This window comes from Erpetoichthys calabaricus, chromosome 1 (genome assembly GCF_900747795.2).
Source record: "Erpetoichthys calabaricus chromosome 1, fErpCal1.3, whole genome shotgun sequence".
Classification (NCBI taxonomy): Eukaryota; Metazoa; Chordata; class Cladistia; order Polypteriformes; family Polypteridae; genus Erpetoichthys; species Erpetoichthys calabaricus.
The window spans coordinates 319,329,460-319,354,162 of record NC_041394.2 but is presented as its reverse complement, the minus strand read 5'-3'; the positions used below and the strand labels follow the sequence as shown (position 1 = coordinate 319,354,162).

The 24,703-nt window shown below is 39.5% G+C and overlaps 1 protein-coding gene across 7 annotated transcripts in view; it reads right to left on the bottom strand.

Annotated features, from left to right (window-relative positions):
• Positions 1-1,660: 1,660 nt before the first annotated feature.
• Positions 1,661-24,703, bottom strand: part of LOC114664075 (interferon-induced very large GTPase 1-like) — a 421,773-nt gene continuing 398,730 nt past the window's right edge. For 3 of the 7 annotated variants that reach the window (XM_051928927.1, XM_051928930.1, XM_051928914.1), the window contains exon 3: positions 1,661-7,104. In XM_051928927.1, coding sequence (XP_051784887.1) covers positions 1,912-7,104 — 5,193 coding nt within the window. In that variant the 3' untranslated portion in view covers positions 1,661-1,911. Of the gene's footprint in view, positions 7,105-20,847; positions 21,135-21,888; positions 22,046-24,703 lie in introns of those variants that run through there. The other 4 variants (XM_028818060.2, XM_028818053.2, XM_051928921.1 and 1 more) reach the window with 4 other exon arrangements.

Genomic DNA, 24,703 nt, shown 5'->3' with positions numbered 1-24,703 from the left:
GAAATTCCAACATCAGCATTCTTTATTTGTGTTTATATAGGTTGAGCCCACATGTGTCTTCTTCAAAGCATCATAACAGACTAAAAAACTAACAAAAAAGCTCCCTCTTTCATTTAGATTAATTTACATAATACATTTCAATATATTTTAATTTTCACCAACCCAATTTAGAGAATTGGGATACTGTAGAAACACAAACAAACAAGTCCCAAACAAGTTAAAGATATTAGAAACCCTAGGTACTTGGGATTACTAAAGTATCTATCTATCTATCTATCTATCTATCTATCTATCTATCTATCTATCTATCTATCTATCTATCTATCTATCTATCTATCTATCTATCTATCTATCTATCTATCTATCTATCTATCTATCTATCTATCTATCTATCTATCTATCTATCTATCTATCTATCTAAGCATAAAACATAGCATTAAATGTTGGTTGGACTTCTTGAAACAAACAGCTTTTCAAGGTACACGAGAGGAGCACATCATCAGGACAAGAGTCTTTGGACAAACACATAAAAAAGAGGATTTTATCTCTCGCTATTTATTTATTTTTATTTGTCCAGTCACTTCATTTAGAAAAGGAGTAAAGGCTGGTTGGTAATAATATCACCAAAATTCCACTTAGATGCTATAAAATTGTAACAGTCAAATAGCCAGCAGCAGGGTGTGTCCAGTACTCTTTACCAACCATCCATCCATTATCCAACCCACTATATCCTAACTACAGGGTCACGGGGGTCTGCTGGAGCCAATCCCAGCCAACACAGAGCGCCAGCCCACCGCAGGGCACACAGACACCCACACACCAAGCATACACTAGGGACAATTTAGGATCGCCAATGCACCTAACCACGGGGAGAACATGCAAACTCCACGCAGGGAGGACCCGGGAAGCAAACCCAGGTCTCCTAACTGCGCGGCAGCAGCGCTACCACTGCGCCACCGTGCTGCCCCACTCTTTACCAGTTTATTGAAATATAGTTTTTATAAGTTAGTTTTATAATGATGTAGTTATTCTAAACTGCCACACATTTCTCCCTTCCTCTCTTTAACAGGAAATCTGGTCACTTTTTAACTAAATAAAAGATTTTTTACTTAACCTTGGACTTCTCTGTTTCACGGTATAAAATGGTCTTGTCTTATGGCTGAAGACTCGAGCTTAAAGTCATTCCATACAGTGAGAGGTATTACACTATGTGTTTTTCCTAGTATCAGCAAAACACTTTTATAAATTGTTTATAATTACAAGTTACATCTAATTTTATGGGGCGGCACGGTGGCGCAGTGGGTAGCGCTGCTGCCTCACAGTTGGGTGATCTGGGGACCTGGGTTCGCTTCCCGGGTCCTCCCTGCGTTGAGTTTGCATGTTCTCCCCGTGTCTGCATGGGTTTCCTCCGGGCGCTCCGGTTTCCTCCCACAGTCCAAAGACATGCAGGTTAGGTGGATTGGCGATTCTAAATTGGCCTTAGTGTGTGCTTGGTGTGTGGGTGTGTTTGTGTGTGTCCTGCGGTGGGTTGGCACCCTGCCCAGGATTGGTTCCCTGCCTTGTGCCCTGTGTTGGCTGGGATTGGCTCCAGCAGACCCCCGTGACCCTGTGTTTGGATTCAGCAGGTTGGAAAATGGATGGATGGATGGATATTATTCCAGTGAGTTCAAAAGTACATTTCCTCTTTATTATCACTTCCTCAAACTAAAGCACTGTTCTAAAGATGGGATATGCTCATTGCCTTTTGCATTTTCATCATCCTGATATGTCACCATGGTCATGGGAGTTGTATACGTTTCAAACACATGCATGCACTTAAAATGTTAAAGCAATTCTGATGAAGGTTAGAGTAATGTGGCATCAAATCACAATTAAAATTTTATGTAAGCATTTTAGAATTTATAAAAATGCTTAAAGTTCATCAAAAATTTCTGTTTTTTTAATTTGCTTCCACTGATAAGGAATTTTACCCCGGCCCTCAAACTTTCTCTGGTACTTGTCCTCCAGTTCCTTTTGGAAACGGCAGACAAACCACTTCCAGTATTTGAGTTCTGAATCATCAGGTAGAATTCTCCATCTTTCATACTTTGGCCCTGCTTTTCTGTATAGTTTATATGGAACACGATGTGTGTCACTCAGCACAATGTAACAGTCACTCGCAACAGAACTTGTGCAAATATCAATGACAAAATGATCTGTTTTGTACCACAACCAACCATACACTCCCTCAGGTCGATGAAAAGGCACACTGTGGTCTCCACTGTGGCCTTCAATTGAGTTTGTGCAGATGGCACCACAGAAAGGACACTGCTCCCAGCACCCACTTAGGAGTGTAAAGAGACTGTCCTCTGGCTGTTGTTTTGCATTCCTCAAGTCAACCAATGCAGCTGAAGCAAACTTCTTACTGATATTTTCTACTGATGTCGCTAGTGCTTTTGTTAGAGACTCCTGTAGTAAGTCCATGTCACTGATTTCCTCATCCTCCATATGTGTCAAAGTGTTTCTTGGTAATTTTAAGCATTTTTCAAGTTCTTCACAGAACACATCCAGCCATTTAGACAATTTGCTTTTCTGTGGGTTCTTGTTGTTTGTCAGTGACTTCAAAGCAGTTGTTGTTGCTTTAGAAATGGCAGTTAAAACTATAGACTTCAGTTCTTCAAGTCTCTTTTCAGAAAGTGGTTTTATTAACTTATTGTCCCTGCAATAATTATAAACACATGTTTTTATGTAGTTTTTAAAAAAATACTTTGGAGCTTTAATGTATTCCCAGAATCTACTAAAGTCCTCCTTCTCTGCCATGTCTTTCAACAGGTGGTATTCTAAATTGATTTTACTTTCTTTAAGTTGCGGGCAGTTCTGCCTCATCTCATTTGCTATGTCAATGCAGACTTGATCCACAACAGCCTGATGTAAGGCAGCCTCGAGTTTACTTGACAGGAAGTCAACAAATATAGTGACAGACGACGCTCCTCTACAAAGAGTCTTAAACATTTTGTAGTAAGTGTCCTTCATGCTCTTTAGGTAGAGAAGTGGGTCATTGGCTGCACGGAACGCTTGATGCATTTGTTTGAATCTGATCTTTGCCACTTCACATAAATGAAGAGATAAGTCAAACCTGTACTCCTCTTTATATTGGAATGTTGGAATTTGTGAACTGGAAGCTTCTAAGTCATTGGATATAATGGATAAAACTCCATGTACATGGTTTGGACTGTAATCAACCTTCTCCTTCTCTTTTTCATGTATGTAATTCATAACTGCCTCTGTGATTTTATTTGTTATACTTTCTGTCTGCTTGTAGTCTTCTAAAATTAAACCTTTAGACATTTTTGTCTTAGTTTGCTTTGGTTTCCTAGCATTGAATTCATTCCACTTTTGTTTAATGTAAACCCCAAATTGTATTGCTAATTCAAGGGGATTATAACTTGAAGGGGTGTCAAGAGTCTCCTCCATTGCTTTTCTGTTCTGAACTTTATCACATACATCAGGATGGCGTTTAAAATGGCTAAGAAGGATGGCTTCTATGTCACCTGCAATATCAATCTCAGGAGGAGGAGTGAAGTCTCTGGCAGTGTCTTTCTCCCATTCCTCCCAAAGCTTTTCAAACTCCTCCTGCATCACTGTTTCACTAGGGTTTTTGGTTCTCAGTTTTTCTGCCAAATCTTTACTTTGCTTCATTAGATTCTGCTCACGTCTGGCACTATTCTCATCCACCCTCTTGCGGCTTTGCTTTGCCTGTATTAATATCTGACATTTTCTGTTCAATTCCTCAATGAGCTGATCCCTCAGTTGTTCATATTTTATCTCTATGTTGGCTTTCCATTGAACAAGTATTTCCAGGTTTCTCTCATGTTTGAAATACTTCTCAATGTCCTCTTTCACTCTGTTATATGTCTGATTAACCTCTTTACTAATTTCTGTTTTGGTTTTAGAATTATTTTCTATTTCATTAACAAGTTTATTGTTCAGTTCTAGTACGTGACATCTCAGTGCCCAGGTCCATTCACAGTATTTCACTTCCAGCCTATGATATGTTGAAATCTCCAATGAGTTTCTAAAACTGAAAACAAAATTTTCACTGAGCAGAGCTGTCCAGAGGTCCTGGACACGCAATTTGAAATCAGAAATCTTTGAGATCTTTTTATTCTCTTGTAGCATGGCTGCATTAAGAATGACTCTTTTGAGGTCCTGGACATTCTGACTGTAACTCGGATTAGGAGGAGCCATTGGTGGGTTGCCTTCCCACAGATGAGCAAAGTAATGAGTTTGTGTGTTTACATCAAATCTGATGACATCACTGAAGCATTTTACACTGCACTCCTCCTCTTCTGCAGCAACTCGTGTCATCTCATCCAGTTTCTCCTGGAGTCGGCGTCTGGCCTCCATATTTTTATCCTTAGCCCCAGTCTCTTCAACATTCTGATGGACAAAGAGGCAGCTTGGAGAAAGATTCACTTGCTTCATTCTTAAAAAAGCCTGAACAGAAATCTGAAGAATGTCTTGAATCTCTGAGGGATTTTCTCCAAAGATATTAATTACAGTCATGTTGCCCAGACCTATAACAAATGTAGCCAACTCATTATCATGGCTTAATGATTTCTTGTTTGACAACTCTGTTGCTCTCAAACCCTCCGTGTCCACTACAAGAATATAATCATATTTTATCTCTGCTTGAATTTCATCATCCACTTTTATTAACTGCATGAAAGCCCCTCTGGTGCACCTCCCTGCACTCACATCAAATTGCAGGCCAAACATGGCATTCAGTAAAGTGGATTTGCCACTGCTCTGAAGGCCAAGTACGGACAATACAAAAAGCCTCACATCACCCAGCTTCTCCTGCACTTTATCCAAAACTGAGCAAATCCACTTCACAGGTACATGGGCAGCATCTCCATCCATGAGTTCCAGAGGATGACCAGATATAAGGAGCTCAGTTGCAATTCCAGGCAGTGATGCAATGCAGTTACCATCAATTGTTTTCACTGTCTGAGAGGCTTCAAAAATTTGGCCCATTTCTCTCAAGATGTGTTTGAGATCAAAGATACAGTCACTGATTTGATTTGACAACTCATCTAATAAAGACTGAAGTTCACTTATCTCATTGGGCGAGTTTAATTTATTTTGTAGTGTCTGCATTTGTAACCAAGTCTCGTGGTACTGCTGCTGAAGATCAGGAACTGAATCTGCTAGCAGTTCATCCAGAAAGACCTTCAGCCATTGAAGAAAATACATTTTAATAGGTTTTGAATGTGAATGCAGGATATCAATCAGGTTTTTCATGAGACCATTTAGTGGGAAAGCTTTCCTTAATTGGTCTTCCCTTATCCTCTTCTTTTTAGCCTCAATCTCACTCCTGTACTGTTCAATACTTTTATTTCCTTTCTGTTTCAAGCGGTAAAGCTCTTTGTCTTCCTGACACCACTTGTGCCACATATGACCCTGAAGTGGCAGAAATGCCTCCTTCCTTTCTAGTAAGCTCTTGTCTTTAACCAGACACACAACGGTCTCTGCCAGGGCTTTTCCTTCTCTACAGTCTTTATTGTCTTCATCAACAACAAAGCCATGTCGCATTGCAATGTCTGAACATGCTTCTATTCTGATTGTCTTCTTTGATATGGACAGACAATGTTTGAGGATGGAGATGATCTCCTCTGTAAGCTCTGCTTCATTCCTGTTCTTCAATCCTATTCTAAATCTCTGCCCTGATCTACTCCCTTTAATTATTTCTTTATCAGCATGAAGACAAATTAGTGGCTGTGGTGAATCAAAGAACTTCTTCAGGAATACTTTATCCTGTTCTTTCAGACCTGAATCTGAAATGAAAACCACATTGACAGCAGAAATCTCAAGTAAAAAGTTGACCTGCTTGTCATATTGCCTAGCATCTCCATGTAGGTTGGTGAATGCAATGCAGTCTTCAAAGACATCATCCTTCCTGCCACCAGAGCTGAACCAGGCAATCTCCACCACACCGTCTATCAGCACATTGTCTCGCCTGCTGCCTTTGCAGTGTCGATGGAAGAAGGTGTTGTGCTTCTGTCTGTTCAGGACCATGTTCATGATATGAGATTTAGACACTAATGAGGAGCCAAGTCTTATGAAAGATACCAGCGGCATGTCTGTCTGAACCGCAGAACTCACTTTACTGCTCTGTGTGTTTGTATCTTTGCAGCTGATTTTAATTTGATGAAAAGACCACAAAGGAAATTCAATGTCTGAGCTGCAAGGATCAGGAACCAAAAATGGCAGAGCATACTGGCAGAGAGAGAGCTTGGAGTACAGATACTGCTTCAGGAAGTCATCAGCACAGTGGAGAAGAGCCATCTGGAGATCCATGGGATGGATGTGTCCTGACTGATGTGTATCCACCTCTTCTTCATCCTCACAGTTGTCACTAAAGAATTCGTCAAGTGATAAATCCATCTCTCTTTCTCTGTTCTTCTGACTCTCACTTGCAGTAGGTGAGTCAATTTCCTGACAAAATAAATATCTCATTCTGTAATCCATCATAATGAGTCTTTCCAGATAGAAATAAGGCAGATCCTTGTTATTGTTTGGCTGAATTTCACAAAGAGCCATCTTCTTAATAACAATTGCATCGGTTTTACACATTGATTTTTTATAGGGCTCCTTGATGCCCAGCTTTTTAAGCAAACTGATGAATTCTTTCTCCTTCTCACTCTTTACCTCCTTGCCATTCATTTCCCTTGCACTTTCTGTTTGTATCGCCTTCTGGTCATTTCCATGCTCGGTCATATATTTACTTTCTGACATTTCCTTCTGCTCATGGTTTTCAGTTTGTTTATTTGTTTCATTTTTCTCCTGAATGTATTTGTTTTGTTTTTCCTTGATGTAGTCATCATTCTCTCCATCTTCCATACCTGTATGCTGTTCTATGTTTGTTTCCATCATTCCCTCCTTTCTTCTATTATTCTCTGTACCTTCTGTCACTTTTTTGGTTACAAACCCATTTTTTTCTTCCTTTTTGGGTTCACTGTTTTCTTTGATATTCCATGTGGTCTCTCTTTCTGTTGCCTGCCTTTGTGGGTTTCCCTCATTTTCATTTTTTGATTCTGGAACATTTTCTTTTCTTGCTGTTACCTTAAAAAAAAAAATTGGGATATGCACTGTATTTGAAAATGTTAATGTAACCATAATAAAAATCATATGATTATTGCTTCTGCAGTTAATCAGTCAATTAATATTTTATTTTTAAAGCACATTTAAACACAACAAATGCTGACCAAAGTGCTGTACATAAACAGATTAAAAGCAACTTCAGGACAAAATTAATAAACATATTAAACATATAAAATGATTATGTCAAAATAAATAAATCCTACCAAACCATTAATAGGCTATAATAAAAATACAACACAACTTCCTTTAAACGTTTCCATATGCCAATGAAAAAAAAGAATTAAATATCAATTGTGTTTAAAATCTGACTGTAAAAGGGTTTACTATTCAGAGAAAGGGGTAGTCACTGAAAAAGCATCATCATCCTTAATCTTCAACCAATAACCATGGGATGGACATAGGTTTTTGATCAGATAACCTCAAAGGCCTGGTGGGGGGGAGTGTTGTGTGTGAAGATGATATGAGAAATTTTGTGGATTCAAACCATTGACTGCTTTAAAAACAAAAAAAAATAATTAAATGGTATTCTGCATTTTATTAGCAGCCAGTGAAGAGAGGTCAGCCTCTCTTAAAAGAGAGGTCTGCCTTCTTTTAACCAGTCAGGAGACGAACGGCTGCAAACGGAATTGACTAATGCCCAAATAGTGACAATTACAATAGTCAAGATGAGAAGAAATAAATGCATGGACAACTATCTCTAAGTCTTTGATTCAAAGATTTCATATAATTCAGTTTGAAAATCCTCTTAAGCTGCGGTGGGCTGGCGCCCTGCCCGGGATTTGTTTCCTTCCTTGCGCCCTGTGTTGGCTGGGATTGGCTCCAGCAGACCCTCGTGACCCTGTAGTTAGGATATAGCAGGTTGGATAATGGATGGATGAATGAATCCTCTTAAGCTGAAAGTCACTACCTTTTACCAAAACTGTTCATTTGCTCATTAAATTTAAAAGATTGATCAAAGATGACACCAATATTTCTGACATGGGTGCACATATTTCCTGAAAAAGGTCCTAAATTATTACAAATACTTAATAATATAGAATTTGGAGAAATATAATAAATTTAATTTTACTTTCATTTGTTTGAAGAAAGTTTTGTGACATCCAATGCTTAAAATCCTCTAAACATGTAATAACGGTGTTTAGAGATTCATCAGATTTTAGTGGCAGTGTCATCTCCATACCAGTAAAAAGAAATGTTATGTTTTTGAAAAACCAAACCTAAAGGATTAATATACAAAGAGAACAAGACAGGACCCAAAATGGAACCCCGAGGAACCCCACAGGTGGTAGGTGCTGAAGAAGAAGAAACGCCACCGATCTTCACTAACAAAGTCTTATCTCTTAGGTAGGAACTAAACAAGTGTAAGGCAGTATCTTAAATACCAACTACATTCAGAAGACAATCCAAGAGGACTGAGTGATCGATGGTATCAAAGGCTAAATTTAGGTCTACCAAAATCAAAACAGCACAACATCCAGAATCAATAGTAAGTCATTGGAAACCTTAGGAAGGGCTGATTCTGTACAGAGGTGTGCTAGGAAACTTGACTGATACACCTCGAAAATATCATATTGAATTAAGAATAACGAAAGCTGAGAAAAAAAACTTTCTCCAATTGTCATGTTTCAGCCAGGGTTCCTCCTCTGACTGGGGTTCAAATCTTTGTTTTATGTCTGTTTTTAAATTCTGATTATTTCGTTTGAATTAATTATAAGAGGCAGTTTTAGAAAGTTAATGTTTAATTCACTTAAGTGTTTTCTAATTTCAAAATAATATCAGTTTCTCATAGTTACTTAGATTATAGTATAGTGTTTTTATTCTTCGTATATGAGAAAGTAAAAATGAAAGGAGCACCATGCAAAAGTTTGGACACCCACAAGATATTTGATGTCTCAGATAACTTTTACCAAGGTCTCAGATCTTCATTAGCCTGTTAGGACTATGGCTTGAATCCAGACTTCATTAGGAAACCCCAGGTGATGAAACTTGCAAAGCTGTATAAATTCTCAGACACCTCAAACCTTGTCCCAACAATGGTTTCTCTAAGCAGCTGCCTAGTACTCTGATTAATTGATGCTCAGAAACAGAAGGCTACTAGAACATAGCAAAGTGTTTTCAGGTAGCTTTTTCCTCAGTTCATAATGTTATTAAGAAATGGCAGTTAACATGAACAGAAGAAGTCAAGTTGAGGTCTAGACCAACAAAACTTTCTGAAAGAAATGGTCATTGGATTATTTGAAAGGCACATAAAAACTCTGTTTGACTGCAAAAGACCTAAAGGAAAATTTAGCAGACTCTGGTGTCGTGGTGCACTGTTCTACTGTGGATCAACACCTGAACAAATACAGGTATGACCTTCATGGTAGGGTCAGCAGAAGAAAAACTATCCTGCATCCTAGTCACAAACTTTAGTGCCTGAAGTTTGCAAAAGAACATTGAAACAAGCCTGATGCATTTTGGAAAAAAAATCTTCTGGACTGATGAAGTCAAAATAGAACTTTTTGTCCACAATGTTTAAAGGTATATTTGGAGAAAAAATTGTGCCAAATTCCAGGAAAAGAACACCTCTCCAGCTATTAAGCATGGGGGTGGATTGATCAGGCTTTGGGCCTGTGTTGCAGCTAGTGGCACAGGGAACAAATCATTGGTTGAGGGAAGGATGGATTCAAATAAACACCAGCAAATTCTGGAAGCGAACATCACACTACCTATAAAGAAGTTGAAGTTAAAAAGAGGATGGGTCCTAAAACAAGATGATGATCCAAAATACTCCTCAAAATCTACAATGGAATACCTCAAGAGGTGCAAGCTGATGGTTTTGCCATGGCTCTCACAGTCCCCTGAACTAAACATCATTGAAAATCTCTGGATAGTTCTCAAAAGAACGGTGCATGCAAGATGGACCAAGAATCTTGCACAATTAGAAGCCTTTTGCAATGAAGAATGGGCGAAAATACTCCAAAAGTAAGAACTGTACCAGTGAATGATGGAAATAAACATGTAATCTTGCTTAAAATATTAAAGAAATATGTAATCTTTAGCCTTATGCTTTTTGGTAATCTGTTCATTTTCTACGCATATAACAATTCACAGTAACAGACAGTATAAGTAAGGGTGCCCAGACTTTTGCATGCCACTGTGTGTTTCAATGCCTTGGTTATGTTCCATCTGTTTTTTGGGTTGTTCCCCAAGATGCAGAGCCACCTGCTGATTACCACCAGAACTGCCCTCTGCTCTATAAATCTGGAGGGTATCCTGTAGTTCCTGGCAGTTCTTTTTCAGTGTGCTTTGGGAGTGGTACATTTTTTGTGTTTTGCTGTACCTTACGTGGATTTGAACCTTTTGCTCTGTTTTTTTACTTTTCATGGGATACTGTATTGGGACCTGTTTTCTTTGGATTGCCTTTGCTTTTTAGACAATTTAATTTTGCCTTTCTGGTCTACAGAGCTTGCTTTTTGTTCACAGAATGATTTTGTCAGGAATAAACCTTTTTATTTTTATAAAGATTCTTTGAGGTCCTTTTCATTTTCAGTCGGGGTTGAGAAAGTAATGCCCCCAGTTGGCAATTTTGGAAGTATCTGTGGGGCATTTGGGACTTCCAGTTCCAAAATGCCAGTTCTTTGGATAAAAATGGCACTTCAATACTAAATATTTTTAAACCAATATCTGAAGGATCTAAATTAGGCTTTTTTTTAATAAGAGGCTCCACTATACTGTACTATCCTTAAAATAAGAAGGCATGGAACTATTTACTAAGCAGCTATTGATTATAGAGAGAATATTAGGCAAAAATGTCTGCATTAAATCCATCAGAAATCGTGAGGGAATAGTGTTCACTAAGCTGGTGGTCGGCTTCATTTAGGTAGGAAAAGACACTGGCTGAAAGTAGGTCAAGACATTGGAACATACTCTTGGCACAGAGGGGTCACATGTGGAAGGTAAAATGTTACCCCTTATCTTGTTAATATTAACAATAAAAAAGTCATGAAATATTTCAGTTTATAGTAGGAGACATGTAGAAAGGGCAAGAATTTAACAATAAATTTATTGAACTAAATAACATGAAAGAAACATTTTCCAACTCGCTGATTTTTGTGGACCTATTATTTATTTAGGCTGTGATTGATTACTGTTGCTGAGATCCATTGTTTCAATAAAGAGACATGTTAAGATACATACTCTATATCAGTGGTCCCCAACCTTTTTGACAGCAAAGACCACTTTATTAGATGCAAATTTCTCCACAGACCGGTCGTTGGGGAAGGGGGGTTGTTGTTACGGATCATGCACCTTTACAGTGGATGGCCCTAAAATGGGAGTCGAACCTGCGGATCACAAGGTGGTTTTTAGACCTACAGCTGTACATTTCACTTCTGGTTCTGCCCCAGAAGATGTCACTTCCTAATGATGTAATTTCCACATCCCAAGAAGTCGCAGCCCAATGACCTCATTTCCGGTTCCAGTCCCAAGATCCCTCCTCTTCCTGCTTTTCAAGTATATATTCTCCATGTTACCTAACCTATTCAGTTCTGTTTTGGACTCTTGTCTGTAAAGACCATCATTCCTCAACCTTCTGCATTTTGCAGCCAATTCTCAAGTATACGGGAGGCTGCCCCAAACCTCTTTGTGTGTGAAGGCTTGATTAATTACCACACAGTCAAAAACTAAAAGAGGAGATTCAAACAACTGGTTTGTGGAGTAGTACTATATCCTCACCAGTATACTTCAATACCCTGCAATATCAAGAGACTGAAAAACACCAGCATGTTAGTCCAGATAATCATGATCTACAGCAGGGGTGCCCACACTTTTTTGGTGTGCGAGCTACTTTTAAAATGATCAGGTCGAAATGATCTACCTACATTAAAAATGCTATATATATATGTTGCATAGTTTACTGTCAAATAATGCAGAGTACGCAACACGTGTTTCGCCCTTATTTAGGTTCATCAGGCGTACACACTCCACTGCATCCCTCTTGGGGATCAAACCTCGGACATCAGTGTCAGAAGCGTAGCCTGTTTACACTGTGCCACGGTGTGTGGTTAATTTATTTGACAGCCTGTAGATTGGAGTACTTACATTCATAGCATCCGTTGTCTGAGTCCCGATCTGATTGTATGGGTGGTTACCTACCAGGTAACGCATGTGGTTGGTCTGCCAGTCTGCAAACATCCGCCATGGGTGCCCTCTCAGTTGTGAGAAGCAGATCATAGAATGTTGCATAATTTACTGTCAAATAATGCAAAGAGTATGTGATACGTGTTTCGCCCTTATTTGGATTCTTCAGGCGTACACGCTCCATTGCACCCCTCATATATATACAGTATATATATATATATATATATATATATATATATATATATATATATATATATATATATATATATATATATATATATATATATATATATATACTGAGTATACTTTATACATAAAATATATGTTGTCGTACCTTGCATAACTGAATAACTCTTATGGCACAATAACAATTCAATACATTTATGGTCACTACAGTATTTGGATTTAATAATCTTCATGTAGGAAAAGACTGACTTGCATAAATAAGTAGGACTGAATAATGCAGTCAAGGAGGCAGCACATTTCCTCATGTTTGGGTACTTTTCCTCTGTGAGTAAGTTCCAAAACTGTCCATTAGCCCCAGACTTCATCTGAATGTCATCCTGTAGTGTCAAAATTTCATCCTCCACTGTAGAGGAGTTTTAGGTGAAACAGTGTTTGATGTGGGTGAATCACCCTCAACATCTTCCCTAAATAAATAGCACTTAAATGTAGCGATTGGCTCAAGTAAAGCTGAGTCTTGAAACCATCTGTCAAAGTCTGACAGGCAATTTTCAGTCTGCTCTGTGTAGCATATGCTGTCATGTTGCGCACACGCCTTCCATTGCATCTCCTGCTCTGACGCAAGGTTTTGGATGTTCCCCAAATCAAGGCTCTGCAGCTTTGAGGACAGATGTTGCATTTTTCGTTTGAAAGCATTAACAGAGCTAATCATATTGACCATGGTTGTGTTTTTTCCTTGCAGCTGTAAATTAAGCTCATTCAACATGTTGGTCAGATCGGAAAAAAAATGCCAAGTCTAGCAGCCATAGTGTGTGCTTGGTGCGTGGGTGTGTTTGTGTGTGTCCTGTGGTGGGTTGGCACCCTGCCCGGGATTGGTTCCCTGCCTTGTGCCCTGTGTTGGCTGGGATTGGCTCCAGCAGACCCCCATGACCCTGTGTTCGGATTCAGCGGGTTGGAAAATGGATGGATGGATGGATGTTTAATGACAAGGAGAAACTCCTTTTTTTCTGGCCAGGGGTCTCGAAATCTCAGCAGGAATTTCTCCCTAGGCATCTGCCTCAACGAAGGCCTCTTTTATCATCTCTCCATCTTGGAAGGACTTCTTATGCTTAATGCATGGCCCCCACATGGGGGGGCTGACAGGGCTCTAGCCAGGGGGCCCGGGATCACAGGGGCCCGGCACGGGATGAGTAGATATTATGCACAAACAAAACGTATGAACAGAAAGCAAGAATTGATCCTACAGCATTGAGTGTCAACTTCAGCATAAAATATTTTGAAAACTAAAAACAATATCGAAAAAGTTTCAGATAAAAAAATTTCTACATACATTTTTCTACAACTTTCTCGCTTTGACATTTTACAAATCCAAATAAAACGTAGATCTCTGCCGAAAATTTTGATATTAATTGCTGATTTGGTGTCATATAGTTTTACATATTCTTCCATCCATCCATTTTCCAACCCGCTGAATCCAAACACAGGGTCACGGGGGTCTGCTGGAGCCAATCCCAGCCAACACAGGGCACAAGGCAGGGAACCAATCCTGGGCAGGGTGCCAACCCACCACAGGACACACACAAACACACCCACACACCAAGCACACACTACGGCCAATTTAGAATCGCCAATCCACCTAACCTGCATGTCTTTGGACTGTGGGAGGAAACCGGAGTGCCCGGAGGAAACCCACGCAGACACGGGGAGAACATGCAAACTCCACGCAGGGAGGACCCGGGAAGCGAACCCAGGTCCCCAGATCTCCCAACTGCGAGGCAGCAGCGCTACCCACTGCGCCACCGTGCCGCCTACATATTCTTTATTTATAAATATTATAAACAATAAACTTAAACAAACTATAAATGGTTTTAAACACAATTAAATAAAAATACTACACAAAAAAAGCAGTTGCTGAGGTAGTAGCAGGCAAACTCAATTTCCAGAATATGATTTTAAAATTTCGGTAGTTTTCCCAGTATTGGATTTTATCATCAGCGATTTAAAGACAAGATTTGAAGCAGCAGATGCCATATGTGAATTATTCTCACCCATTTTGAATTTTCAGAACTTGGACAATGGTTAACTCACCGCAAGAGCTGCAAAACTTGTACGTGCATATGCAGAAGATCTGTCAGATTACTTACTGGATGAAATCTTTCACTTCAAAAGTATTTACAAGACAGTTTTTGGTGTTGAAAAAAGCCCAATTAGAATTTTGAACGCAATTTACGACAAAAAACTTCAAGGAATATTTGCCAATATCTGTCTCGCTATTAAATTGTTTTTGTACAGTCCCAGTTACTGTTTTTTCAGCAGAAAGATCGCTTAGCAGATCGGCAAATTCATTAAAAACATGGCAAAGAAGTACAACTAGTCAAAAACGACTTAATCATCTTGCAATTCTGTGTATCGAAAATGATTTAGCTAAACATGTTGATTTTAGTGAGGTCATTGAAAATTTTGTGTCAAAGAAAGCTAGAAAACAGATTTTGCAATAATTTTTGATACTATTGTAAGTTTTTCATTAAGATCTTTACTTTATAAATATATTCAATAAATGTGCATAATACTTCTTATGTTTTCGCATCATTAACCTCGGTTATTTTATTTTAAATCCTATTGGGTATCATGTTTTCCTCAACCCTAGGTGAAGGGCCCGCCATAGATCCTGGCTTAGGGGCCCGCATTAGAATGTGGGGGCCATGGCTTAATGATCGAGTGACTCACCCGGAACGATGCTTCGGTGTGTCTGCCTTTGCTTTTCAATTCAGCAGAGTGAAAAATGATGGCTGTCCGATTAACTGCGATTTTAGTTCCCTCTCCTTTTTCTTTCTCAGATTGCTTTTCGGAAGGAAGTCAGTTTCATAGTTTTTATGAACAGTTTGAAAGTGCCTTTCCACATTTTCCTTCTTTGGAATAACAATGATAGATTGACAGATCAGACAAACGCACTTCGATTGTGACATTGTGAGAAAAAAAATCCTCTTCCAATTCCACATCCAGCCCATACCCTGAGCCCAAACCCGCCCCCCAACAATTTTTTTTTAAATACCTTCCTTAGTCGATATAAATTGGAAGGCTAACTAGATCACTTAGCCAGAGTTTTGCAGTAGCTCGCGTGTTTGATAGTGCATGCGGGATGACCCATGTGTTAGAAAAAAAGAGATCTCAGACTGGCTGCCCTGTATGTCAATCAAGTGGCAAATGCCATAGGGAGGATATATGATAGACTAACATTTAAAAAAAAATTTTTTTGAATGCAACGCGATCTACCTGCACTACCTTTCCGATCTACCGGTCGATCGCGATTGACGTATTGGGCACCCCTGATCTACAGACACCATTAGACCAGGGTTACCTTAAACAGGAAACAAGCAGGTTTAAGACTGTTATCAGTAGTATCAGCCTGATGCCAAACAGAAACATCACTAAAACATGGCAGGTGTCAGTTTAACTGTCCATGTCAATGTCTGATGATCAATTCACTATCACTTGATTCAATCAGTGTTTCAGTTTGTTTTTGGTTGAAGGCTCCGCTCTACTTATGAATATTGATTCACCACACAACAGTCTACAAGCAGGGAAAAATGTCAGTATGCAACACACGCTATGTACATCAGTAATGCAGAGCTCCAATCTAAACAAACAAAACACTCCAATCCTCAACCAGCTCCAATAATTTGGTTTAAATAAATAATATTTCCACCATATAAAGTCAATTCCATATTGTTTCTGTTTCTGTAACACTTTACAAATATTTTCAATGTGCTCTTCAAAACTTTTATTGTAAACTAATATTTCATCTAGGTAACATACACATACTTCATCCTTCAGAACACCTAAGCATGTCCCTCTGTATCACTGGAAAGATTCCAGTGCATTAGTGAGGCCAAATGGAATCTGAATCCATTCATAGAGTAACCGTGGTGTTTTGAATGCTGTGCATTTCCTGCTTTTCTCACTCATGAAGACCTGGGGCCTCATATATAATGCCATGTGCAGAACTCATACTAAAATATGGAATACAGATAAAAGTGGAAATGTGCATACACAGAAAAAAATTCAGATGTACAAAGGCAACTCCCATTTACTTCCGCTCCATAAATACTAGTCAGTGTGAAATGTAACGCATGTGTAAGCACGTGCCGCTCCACCCGACTCCTCCCAGAATTACGCCCCTTTGAATATCCATCCATCCATCCATTTTCCAACCCGCTGAATCCGAACACAGGGTCACGGGGGTCTGCTGGAGCCAATCCCAGCCAACACAGGGCACAAGGCAGGAAACAATCCAGGGCAGGGTGCCAACCCACCGCAGGACACACACAAACACACCCACACACCAAGCACACACTAGGGCCAATTTAGAATCGCCAATCCACCTAACCTGCATGTCTGTGGACTTTGGGAGGAAACCGGAGCGCCCGGAGGAAACCCACGCAGACACGGTGAGAACATGCAAACTCCAAGCAGGGAGGACCCGGGAAGCGAACCCAGGTCCCCAGGTCTCCCAACTGCGAGGCAGCAGCGCTACCCACTGCGCCACCGTGCCGCCCCCCTTTGAATATGCAAATCAATTTAAATAGCCCTTTATGTTCAGTGTTTTGTGAAAAAACAATGGCAAAAGCACAGGTGTGGGAAAAAACAACTTCAGCGAATGTGAAGTTCCATGTGACCTAGAAGAACTTCCATTAGGCAATCGCCCTGGCACCGGAAGTATTCCCGGGCCCATAATGAAAGGGACCGCACTCCCATATCCAGGCGAGTCACAGCTGGGAGGACGTACAGCAACACTTGAGGAGGCCAGTGTGGTGGTAAGAAGAAGAGAGGTATTGTGGAGAGAGAAAAACCTGCATATTGTGTGCTTTTGTTGCTTTGTGGAGGTGAATTTAATAAACCTTCCATTATTTGAACCCGGGACTCTTGGTGTGATCGTGTTTATGGTTTGCTGACACCCCGGTTTCCATCACAGTGTACAAATCAAGGCCCACAGGTAGAAGACACTGACCAAAGACACACTGGCCTGGAAGCTTCTGGGGATACCCCAGTAGGTATCAGAAGAAGATACTGAGGATAGGATAGCTTGGTCTGTCCAGCTCAGCATTTAGTTATGGTGTTCCTCATCAGAAAATGTGGAATGAAAATAATAAATGATGATAATGATCACTATTGTAGTCCTGTTTAAAAACAATAATTAGATAACCAATACAGAAGATATTTACCATCTAACATAGTAGCGAAAGAATAACTCTCTCTTATTGTCTTGGACAAACAAGGAATGTGGCATAGAATTACCTTCCATCTACATCAGCAGGGATGCTGTAGAAAGGGACAATAACTTTTCACTTTTTGAAGTTACCATCACTGATGACCTGAGGTAGACACAACATTTCTCAGCTATCATCAGAAAGGCTCACCAATGGCTTTATTTCCTAAGATGACTGAGAAAAGTGGGGACGTCCCCATACATGCTCATCAGTTTCTATAGGTATTGTACATAATATAGACCAGGGATTCTCAAACTCGGTCTTGGGGTCCCACTGTGGCTGCAGGTTTTTGTTCCAAGTAGCTTCTGTTTTTAATCACTCTCGTAGGCTAAATAAGTGAACTGTTATTTCCCAGATTCTATGTTTTGGGAACAATATAGAAAATAGAAAACTAAGTTTGGTAAAAGTTGTTTTTACTAAAATGTACTAAGCAGTTATAAGGGAATAACGTTTTTTTTTTTTTTTTCATTTTAACAATATTTTCATCTTGAATTTCATTCAAATCCATGATTTACTAATTAGCAGGTTTGATGCTAAAGTAGTTGGAGCCTTTAACAATTCAGTGTTGTTTGCCCGAGTGTCTGCTCTATTTGTTTTTAATTGTCATTATTAAGATACAATGAAGGGAGCAAACAGGACAGAGAAGGGGCAAAATATAATGAAATCAAAAGAGTGTTAAGCATTTAAATCTATAGTAAAAACAGAAATATTTCTAAATGTCTTTTAAATATAAAAATCATGCCATTGTGCGTTTCTGAATGTAGAATAAAAGAAGAGAAAAAATACCAGCTAATTAAATGAGACTGGTGTTATCGGTTGTTGTCACTGATTATGAATCTGATTGAACCTGAAACCACAGTGGGCCCCCAGAACTGAGTTTGAGAACCCGTTATGTAGACAATTTTACTGAATGGAATAGCACCAGTGGTAGTGCTACTGCTTTGCAGTAAGGAGATTGTGGGTTTGCTTCCCAGGTCCTCTCTGTGTGGAGAGCACTTTGAGTAGAGAGAAAAGCGCTATATAAATGTAAAGTATTAGTAAGTCATCCAGAACAGTAATGAATCAAAACTCCCTTCAGTTCAGGATATATACAGGTGCATCTCAATAAATTAGAATATCATCGAAATGTGAATTTATTTCAGTAATTCAGTTCAAAATGTGAAACTCATATATTATATTGATTCATTACACACAGAGTGATATATTTCAAGCTTTTATTTCTTTTCATTTTTCTGATTATGGCCTACAGGTAATGAAAACTCAAAATTCAGTATCTCAGAACATTAGAATATTACATAAGACCAACAAAAAAATTATTTTTAATACAGCAATGTTGACCTTTTGAAAAGTATGTTCATGTACACTCTCAATCCTTGGTTGGGGCTCCATTTGCATGAATTACTGCATCAATGCAGTGTGGCATGGAGGTGATCAGCCTTTGGCACTGCTGAGGTGTTATGGAAGCCCAGGATGCTTTGAGAGTGGCCTTCAGCTCGTCTGCATTGTTGGGCCTGGTGTCTCTCATCTTCCTCTTGACAATACCCTATAAATTCTCTAAGGGGTTTAGGTCAGGCGAGTTTGCTGGCCAATCAAGCACAGTGATACCATGGTCATTAAACCAGGTATTGGTACTTTTGGCAGTGTGGGTAGGTGCCAAGTCCTTCTGGAAAATGAAATCAGCATCACCATAAAGCTTGTCAGCAGAAGGAAGCATGAAGTGCTCTAAAATTTCCTGGTAGACGGCTGTGCTGACTTTGGACTTAATAAAACACAGTGGACCAACACCAGCAGATGAAATGGCTCCACAAATCATCACTGACTGTGGAAACTTCACACTGGACCTCAAGCAACTTGGATTCTGTGCCTCTCCACTCTTCCTCCAGACTCTGGGACCTTGACTTCCAAATGAAATGCAAAATGTACTTTCATCTGAAAAGAGGACTTTGGACCACTGAGCAATAGTCCAGTCCGTTTCTCCTTACCCCAGGGAAGACACTTTTGATGTCTCTGGTTCAGGAGTGGCTTGACACAAGGAATGCTAAAGTTGTAGCCCCCGTCCCAGATATGTCTGTGTGTGGTGGTTCTTGAAGCACCGACTCCAGCCCAGTCTGCGGTTACCCCTATTGCTTGTGCAACTTTTTCTGCCACATTTTTTCCTTCTAGTCAACTTTCCATTAATATGCTTGCAGCACTCTGTGAACAGCCAGCTTGTTTAGCAATGACTTTTTGTGGCTTAGCCTCCTCGTGTAGGGTGTCAGTAACTATCTTCTGGACAATTGTCAAGTCAGTTAGTCTTCCCCATGATTGTTTGACCCACTGAACGAGACTGAGAGACCACTTAAAGGCTCAAAACACCTTTGCAGGTGTTTTGGGTTAATTAGCTAAGTGGAGTGTGACACCATGAGTCTACAATATTGAACTTTTTCACAGTATTCTAATTTTCTGAGATACTGAATTTTGGGTTTTCATGAGCTATAAGCCATAATCAGCAAAATGAAAAGAAATAAACACTTGAAATATATCACTCTGTGTGTAATGAATCTATATAATATTGAATTTCATTTTTTGAATTGAATTACTGAAATAAATTAACTTTTCGATGATATTCTAATTTATTGAGATGCACCTATATAACACAAAATGCCATACAAAGATAAAGAGTGTCATTAATGACCATAGCCATTATGCACAATCCCTTTTCTCCCTCCTCCATATAGGCAAATAAAACAGGATCTTTAGCAATTGCACTACTAGACTCAGCAACATTTTTCATCCACATGTTCAGAGACTATCAATACCCACTCATTCTGACAACTATATGAGTATTTTTTGTTTATAAGCTGATGTTCTATTAAATATATATTATATTTATTGTCTGTGTTAATATTCCTTAACTTGTGTTAGTATTGCACTATTCTCGCTAGTCTGTGGAAGACACAAAAGTTGCAATTTCATTGTATAGTATATGAACTTAAACAAAGTACTTTAATTCCCAGTTATTTCACTGTTCCTCGACCATACCTGTCTGTGGGCCATTCTCAACTTGCTAATCATGGTCACTTACTCAACTTAGCTTTAAAACTTAAGTAGAATGTATCACCTGTGTAGTGGACTTTCTCAATGTCATACTTACAGTTACTGCATATGCATACTCATCAGGAGGAGAACCAGAAAGCCCAGCTTGCTTCATATTCTCAACCAAACAAGCAAGAAGAATGTTTTTAGCCAAAGCAGGCATTGATGGGAAGGTTTGTCGGCACTGTGGGCAATTATAGGCTTCTGTCTGGTGCCAGTACTCCTGTATACATTTCATGCAGTAATTGTGTCCACATGGAAGAGATGCTGGATCCTGCAGGAACTCCAGACACACTGGGCAGGTCAGCTGATCACTATTCAACTGGTTAGTCTCCATGATCTTTACTACAAATAGAAAGAGAGAAAAATTCAGACTAAGAAGAATCTAAAAATGACTATATCTTGTGTTTAATAAGCAAATGGGTAAATACGTAATGCAGGAGCAGTTTAATTCTATCACAGCACACCCACCCAACACATTTGATGCATTTCTTTTTTTATAATGTTGTTAATGCATGTTCTCCCCGTGTCAGTGTGGGTTTCCTCCGCGTGCTCCGGTTTCCTCCCACAGTCCAATGACATGCAGGTTAGGCGCATCGGTGATCCTAAATTGTCCCTAGTGTGTGCTTGGTGTGTGTGTGCCCTGTGGTGGGCTGGCGCCCTGCCCGGGATTTGTTCCTGCCTTGCGCCCTGTGCTGGCTGGGATTGGCTCCAGCTGACCCCTGTGACCCTGTGTTAGGATATAGCAGGTTGGACAATGACTGACTGACTAAAAGAGAGAGTTATGTTTATGGAAAATAAGAAGACAGTAGAACCTGGTCTATTATTATTTTCAATGATGAATCAATAGATTACTTAATTCTTTAATGTACTGGAAGCTTCATATATTAACTGTCTATACTCATATTCCACCTCTTTTAATCAGAATAATCTTATATTTATGAAAAAGTACACGAATATACAGTGACCTTTTCCTAAAATATTTATAGAATATGTAAAGCAATTCTGATCATAAGCATGCTTTTTAAAAATATACTTATAAAATATTGATCCTATATATTACAAAACAAGGTTAAGTTTTTTTTTTACCAAGTCTTACCTGCATTAGCCAATGGAGATTAATTCTTTCTTTTTTCGGAAATAATGTGCTATGCCAGGAGCAGAAGCTTCTTTTATAGATTCATTTGGACTGTTAAGTTTCACTTTTCCCCTTTCCTGGAAATCACGCACAGAATGGAAAACAGCAACTGATAACTCTGTCCTCTACGGGAGCATATGAGGGCCACGGAGAAGAAGAAAAAATATGGACACAATAAATTAAAAAAAAGTATATATCGAGAATAAAGTCGATCTATGTTCCTACCCTCACCTATGGTAATGAGCTATGGGTAGTGACCGAAAGAACGAGATCGCGAATACAAGCGGCTGAAATGAGTTTCCTCCGCAGGGTGTCTGAGCTCTCCCTTAAAGATAGGGTGAGAAGCTCAGTCATCCGGGAGGGGCTCAGAGTAGAGCCGCTGCTCCTCCGCATCGAGAGGAGTCAGATGAGGTGGCTCGGGCATCTGATCAGGATGCCTCCTGGACGCCTCCCTGGTGAGGTGTTCCGGGCATGTCTAACCAGAAGGAGGCCCCGGGGAAGACCCAGGACACGCTGGAGGGACTATGTCTCTCGGCTGGCCTGGGAACGCCTTGGGATTCTCCCGGAAGAGCTAGAAGAAGTGGCCGGGGAGAGGGAAGTCTGGGCATCTCTGCTCAAGCTGCTGCCCCCGCGACCCGACCTCAGATATGCGGAAGAGGATGGATGGATGGATGGATTTCCACTTTATTCTCGTCGTTTATGTCGTGATTAAAGTCGACATGTTCACTTTATTCACGTAGTTTAGTTAGTGATTAAAGTAGAACGTCGTAAACCTCATATTAAAATCAACGTTTAATTTACTAGATTTTTCTCAAACCCCGTCATAACTAATGGAGTACATTAGATGCTTCGGATTAAGTGTTTCCAGACCCGTGCTTGATTTCCTCTTGCATTGAGAGGAGGCGCAGGCAGCGATCGTCACACATAATAAATTCACTTTATGATATTCCTGCTCTCTGAACATTTAGAATGCCAAGATAAATACTGTACTTGATATAATTTTCATGATGAAATGCATTAAAGCATGTATTAAACATGGACAAGGGGGCACGGTGTCGTAGCGATAGTGATATGAGGGGCCAAACAGGCCATAAATCATATATTTCTGTGTGTAATCTATTGGTTTACGTATCAACACTATTGGTTTATGAATATTTACTATCGGTTTGCGTGCATACTTAATTGGTTTGCGTGCGTATAATACTGGTTTCATTCATATGAACTATATTGGTTCGTGTCCGTATATTATCGGTTTGTGCGTGAACTATATCCGTTTGTATATGCATAGCACTGGTTTGCATATGAACTATATTGATTCGCGTGTGTATATTAGTGGTTCCAGTACGTTTGTTATTGGTTTGTGAGTGAACTGCATTGGTTTTCGGTTGTATGTTATCGGTTTGCGTATGAACTATATTGGCTTGCGTTCTGTGCCGGTCTAACGATGATTTTGTGTATGCACTATATTGGTTTCATGCACGTCTTATACTGGTTTCATGTGGGTAACATATCGGTTTTGCGCTTGAACTCTATTGGTTGTATGTGTGTTCCATGTCGGTTTCTCGTACGAAACATACTGGTTTGTGAACGAACACTATTGCAACTCTGTGTATGAACTATATCGGTTCTGCGTACGAACTATATTGGTTGTTCACGTGATCTTCAGTGAAAATGGGCGGGGCAAGAAACAGGAACTCAGGGGCCGGTAGTGTCATGGAGCGTGTAGAGAAGCTGACAGGAGACAGATCTGGGTTTACTTTAAACAGTGCAGTATTTTTTTCCACACAATAGGTTTGGGAAAGGACTTGGTGGTAATTATTACTATTTAATAGAATCTGCCATTGAGTGTGTAATGAACACAAAGCTGAAGTTAAGTACGTATTTGGTCGTCTTTTTATTCGCTTCCAGCTACATGCTCGCTTGCAACCCGCGACTGTACTTTTTCACACAGCTTTTGCAAGCTAGTTACTTATTCTAAAGGCAAAATATTCTACATTTACGACTGACGCCTTTATCCAGTATAACATTTAGTTACTACTGGTTACATTTCTTATGCCCAGCGATCCCGCACCGTGCCGCCTATTCAGGTGAAGTGACATGCTCATGGTCACACAGTGTCACTATCAGGACTTTAAACGAGAAATGTTGGATTTAGAGGGCAAAGCCCTTACCACAATGCCCCAATGCTTGCACATCTGCAATGTGTATATTATTTGACATAATATAATCTTGTCCAGGACAGATTCCTTTGTTAAAGTTGAGTGTAACATTTTTAACCCGTTCAAGAGCTAAATCTGGGATATTTATTCTTTCAAATAATGTATCAGTTTGCAGATTAATGTACACGCTGTATAATATTTTACCATGCACTTAACATTGAAGAAGAAGCTGGTTTGTGAATAAGTAGCTGACTACAAGCATATGTGTAGCTAGGAGTGAATAAAAAGCCACCTGAATGTGTACCTAACTTAAGTCCCGTGATCATTTCAAATGTTAAACGTTAATCATCACCAAGCCCTTTCACAAACATTAAGTGGCATACAAAAGTATTCAATCCCCTTGAAAGTCATAATTTTCTGCAAGACAAAAGATGTATACACATTTATTCATTCAGTATTTTTCTTATGCTGTGACAAAACATTTCCAAAGACAAAATAAACCATTTTCTGTAGACGTTTAACTGAAGAAGAAAAACTCCAAAGTTAATGTTTGCATAGGTATTTAAACCTCTGTGCTTTGGAAGCTCCATCATTACACCAATGACAAATTAATTACA